The sequence below is a fragment of the Mytilus californianus genome, unplaced genomic scaffold (genome assembly GCF_021869535.1).
Source record: "Mytilus californianus isolate M0D057914Y unplaced genomic scaffold, xbMytCali1.0.p SCAF_2, whole genome shotgun sequence".
NCBI lineage: Eukaryota > Metazoa > Mollusca > Bivalvia > Mytilida > Mytilidae > Mytilus > Mytilus californianus.
This window is the reverse complement of record NW_026262668.1, coordinates 15,630,588-15,636,042: the sequence shown is the minus strand read 5'-3', so window position 1 is coordinate 15,636,042 and position 5,455 is coordinate 15,630,588. Positions and strand designations below refer to the sequence as shown.

The window sequence follows — 5,455 nt, the reverse complement described above, 5'->3', positions numbered from 1 at the left end:
TAAAGATTTGTTGTATAATTCATCTTTACACTGCTTGAATATACCACTAGATGTAAATGTGATTCCAAGATATCTATACAATTTTGCACATTCTATCTCTTTACCTCCAAAATGTAAACAGCATTTTAAAAATTTTCCTGGCTTGTTAAAAATTTGTTTTTTGAATATCTGTCTGTTTCAATTTTTAAAGAGTGAGCACTTATTCTTAATTTACAAATTGACTGTCTTTTTTAAAATCCTATTAGTAAGATATACAAATCCTTGGACAAACAATGTTTTCTAATGGATAAAATTATTCACCATTGCACTGAATTTATTGTAGCTTCATAACAAAATTTACATTCAACATATAGTCGGAGGATTTCGTAACGGCCTGTCTAATCGATGTCCAGGTTTAGTCAGACATTATTTAAACTCAGCTCTATACATCGTTTCCGGTTAGAAATAGGAAAAAAACTAAATAAAAGTATCAACAACAGAAAACGGCCTTATGCTACTAAAACGAATGCATAAACCCATCTGATCATGAGGACAAACCGACAATAGATGAATAGACTTTCATATTAGTATAAAAAATATGAAGTAAAGAATCGGAAACTCAGGTTTGAAGATGAGTATATTGGCATACATTCAAACTATTTATGATTCCGTGGGAAGCTTTGCATCGTATATTTATACATTTATCATCAGTTTAGTGGAATTTAACTTCAAGGCTGTGACAGTTACAGTTGAAACTTTCCAAGATATTATCACAACAGCAGTGAACATTTTTAAAGTTATAAACAGCATCCTATCAAACGTCATATCCTCTGCATTGGACTTTTTGGTAGAAATATTTGGACTCCTGCATGCATTTGTTTTAGTACTATGGAAGTTTATGGTTTTCCTTGGGTCTGTTCTGTACTCAATATATCAATGTATTGAGATATTGCTGCATTTTATTGCAATTAATGCAGTTTGGCTCTTGCGCTTATGTACCAGTGGTGCATTTAGTGGCAAAGAAATCCTTATAAAGATATGTAACTTAGTGTCATATTATGCAGTTATAACCTTCAATCAAATAACTGTTGGAATATCAACGATTGGAACAAGTGGCACTGAAGGAATTGTTACCTTATTTAAAACATTGAAATGGTGTTTATCATCATTTTGGTTGAACATTGACAGTGGAATGATGGCATTTGCTGAGGGCATAAGATATGTCACAGATTCAATATATTACAGCATGATTGACTTGATATACCTGAAACGAGAAACATACATAGGTCTAATATTTTGCTTACTTGTGTTTTTGGTACTTGCTAATGTGTTCAGATCTTTAAAGCAACGTGGTATGACCTTCCCTGGAATTCAGGAAAACTTTGAAGCTCAATATGCAAGAGTTAGACCTAATTTTGGATTTGATTTCTCAGACAATGAAGAGGATGAATCTGATGGGCAGAATGAAGATGAAAGTGACATCACAGTGGCATCATCTGAAGGCGACGATGATGAAGAGGTCGAAGAGTATGAGGTAGATGACTTGACAACAGATGATGAAGAGTTGTCAGACAGTGATTCTAATGCATCAATTGATATTCAGTTGCCTCCAGTAAATAGTGCTAGTTATAACTTACGTAGATCAACCACACCTTGTAGTGGAGGCATCAATACATCAGAAGATTTCCAAAAAGAAATTGAAAAGGAGAAGGAGAAATTGAAGTGTGTTGTATGTCAGGATAATGATAAATCCGTTTTAATTTTACCATGTAGACATTTGTGTTTGTGTCTAAGTTGTGGAAATACAATTGCAAGATTGAGAAATGTTGATCGGAGAGTATGTCCTCTCTGTAGGAAGAGAATTGAAACAATTATGAATGTCTATACATAGTTCATTAAACAATGCATGGTTTTATTTTGTATTCAGATGCATTTATTAATATTCACATTCATTACACATAATTAGATCAAGATAGATTTAACTGTAAATTAAGTAGCCCATCAATATAGCCATCTATGTTTAATGCACAAAACTTGTACATGTATCTGTGTATATGCACATGACATATGTACTGGTATACTTTTTGTGTGAAATATTAACATTACTTAACATGACTTACATGACTTAGGTCAGTTTGATTATTAAAAGCTGTGAATGAAAGAACTATTTTGAATATACATTGTACATGTAGCAAAATTAAGAGCTTTATACCCCACTGATCTCAATGAAATAAAATTGATGGACGTGAGCAATTCATGATCAAAGTTCATCAATTAATACATTCTTACATTATATTAGTGTACATGGTGTTTATCTGTGCTTTATGTTTTATATGCCATAATGTTCTATTTACAAATGTTTACTTATAAGATATAACATAATTGCTTTCATTAACTTTTGTCTTTCTATCATGTTGATCGTCCTGAACATGCATGAAATATTTGCCACTGGACATTATGCAACCTACAATCAATCAATCTATCATGTTGTCGGTTCGTACATCGTTCAGATAACATATATAGCAGCTGTGCATCATCAGTCAGGGGTACTACTAAAACAAGTGATTTCAGAATCACTTCTTCAAGTGATTTTGGCTGTGAAATATTAAAAATTTTCACAAAAATAGACACAGACTTTTTAAAATCACTGAAACAAGTAATTTGAGAAGTTAAAATGTAATCACTTCAAAAAGTGTTTATAACATTTTCTTGATATTTTTCCCACAAGGTTGATTTTTTTATTGGTAAAAAGACAAGAATTCCATTGAAAAAACAACTATATGTACATGCACATGATGCAGAAATTGTCTTTTGCTTGATAAGCCTGTCAGTTTATACAGTTTATTTAAAATATGCAAAACCGGAATAATTTGTAGATCAGGACATAACCTTGAAGTAGATCATTCTAACTCTAAAGAAAACCAATCAGGTTACCTAATATTGTTGACCTTTTCTGATAGTAAAAGTAGTTAATTAATATTTGATTACAGAAAAATCCCCAAGGGTACTTTTAAAAGCTTTAGGCACTAACTTACTGCCCAAGCGCACTGGTGAAATTAATATACAAAGAAAAAGGGATAATTGATCTATGTAGGAAAATTATAGAGAAATTTGTCAAAATATGGAAAATCAATGAAATTAGCATTTGAAGATCAAAGGAAACACAAAAATCACTTAAATAGGTGATTACTGAATTTATCAAATCACTGAAATAGGTGATAATCATGATAATGAAATCACTTGTTTAAGTAGTACCCCTGACTGATCATTATATGAAATTTAACAATATTTTAAACAATATTATATTGCTGAGTTCTCAGGTGTAATGCCTTTTTGTCTCGCCTCAACAAAGTTGGTGATGCAGTTGTACATTGTATAACATGTATAAAAATATATCATACCCATGAAGATTTGTTGGCCCTGCTCCCTTAGCCATGGTCTATTGACTGAATCTTTTGCATAGTTCACATGTTAAAAGTTTGTGATTAGTATAAAAATGAGGAGATGTGATATGATTGCCAATGAGACAACTAGAGTCAGTTTAAGATGAAGCAATTGTGGTTGGTCAATGATATTTGGCATGCAGCTGCATTAGCATTAGCACATGTATATCTTTCCATTTGGATTATATAGCCCGGCCCCATCAGTCATACATTTTAGTCAATGATATTTGAATAGTTGTGTGTATGTTCTATTATAATTAGAGTATTGCCATTTAAATTTCAACTTTTGCATTATACTATCAAAATACATACAGATGAGGCACATCTCTGTGTCAACAGTTCATTTTGTATTTCTCTCAGTATTTTAAATTGAAGATTAAGTCTGAACAATTCTTCTAAACATGTATGTCTGTTCTGTGGTCGGGTTGTTGTCTCTTTGACACATTCCCCATTTCCATTCTCAATTTTATGTGCCATAGTTAAGTTGAATAGTGCTGAAAACTAGCATCACATTGATTTGAAATTGTGAATCATGTACCAATATAGAGTGACAATGTATACTACCTACTCATATGTCTGTTCAATAAAACTTTTAGATTAGTTTTCCTTGCAGCTTTCTCAGTGGCTTTAAGATTTGGCTAAATATTTTTAATTTATATTGTACACTGGAATTATATTAAAGTTATGAGATAAGGGAAATATGTTAATACTTCAAATATACATATAATTATAATAGGGTTAGGGTTTTTATATATAATTATGAGATGGTGTAAGTGTGTAATACAATTTTCATGGCTACTTGGTTGCTGTTCGAGGGTTACAATATCTGCTCTTTATATTTTATCTATTGGTCATACTGTAATTTGATGTGGCAGTTTCATCATTTGTTGTATTTGAACAATAAAATGTACATGTAATTGTACATCGTATAGATTTGATCTGACCTTTCATGACCTTTTTTTTAATGAAGTATTTGAAAAAAAACCTTTCAGTTTATAGTTCTTCTTTATTTCGTTTGAAAAATGAATAAAATGAACTCAGGTTGATTGTCTCATTGGCAATCATACAACATTAACTTATTTTTATAAATTTTAGGCCACCCTTACAAATTCTTTGTTTGATGTTGCCTACCCATACCTTGTAGGATTTGGTAGGTAGGTAGGATTTTTTCTTTTTGGCCAACAACATACGTTTAATGTTTTAGACAAGAAAACTATGTTAGAGCATGAAAAAAAACTTTTAAAAAAAAAGTAGAAACGGAATTGTGTCATAAAATTTTTCAGGTATGCTGCTTTTTCAGTGGGTAGGTAGGCAACATCAAACAATTTAAATTTTATTTTTGGCCTAACAGTAGTTTTTATACGACCGCAAAAATATTTTTGTGGTCGTATATTGGTATGACGTTTGCGTCGTCGTCTTCGTCCAAAGACACATTAGTTTTCGCACTCTAACTTTAGTTTAAGTGAATGGATCTCAATGAAATTTTACCATAAGGTTCAATACCACAAAAGGAAGGTGGGGATTGATTTTGGGGGTTATGGTACCAACAGTTAAGGAATTAGGGGCCAAAAATAAGCATTTTTGTAACTTCCAGACATAACTTGTGTGTAAGTGTATGGATCTCTCTGACATTGTACCACAAGGTTCCATATCACAAAGGGAATGCTGGGATTGATTTTGGGGGTAATTGTCTCCAAATTTTAGGAATAAGGGGCCAAAAAGAGGCAAAAAACAAGCATTTTTCTAGTTTCATGACAATAACTTGTGTGTAAGTCTATGGATCTCTCTGACATTGTATCACAAGGTTCCATATCACAAAGGGAATGCTGGGATTGATTTTGGGGGTAATTGTCTCCAAATTTTAGGAATAAGGGGCCAAAAAGAGGCAAAAAACAAGCATTTTTCTAGTTTCATGACAATAACTTGTGTGTAAGTGTATGGATCTTTATGAAATTGTACTACAAGGTTCCATATCACAAAGGGAAAGCTGGAATTGAGTTTGGGGGTAATTGCCCAAAAAGTTTAGGAATAAG

General features: G+C 32.1%; 1 protein-coding gene across 1 annotated transcript; it reads left to right on the top strand.

The window, feature by feature from the left end:
* The first annotated feature begins 443 nt into the window (after positions 1-443).
* LOC127729329 (uncharacterized) lies at positions 444-3,832 on the top strand. The gene has a single exon (XM_052237087.1). It carries the CDS (start codon positions 611-613, stop codon positions 1,868-1,870), a length of 1,260 nt encoding a protein of 419 aa, XP_052093047.1. The 5' UTR covers positions 444-610; the 3' UTR covers positions 1,871-3,832.
* The last annotated feature ends 1,623 nt before the right edge of the window (positions 3,833-5,455 follow it).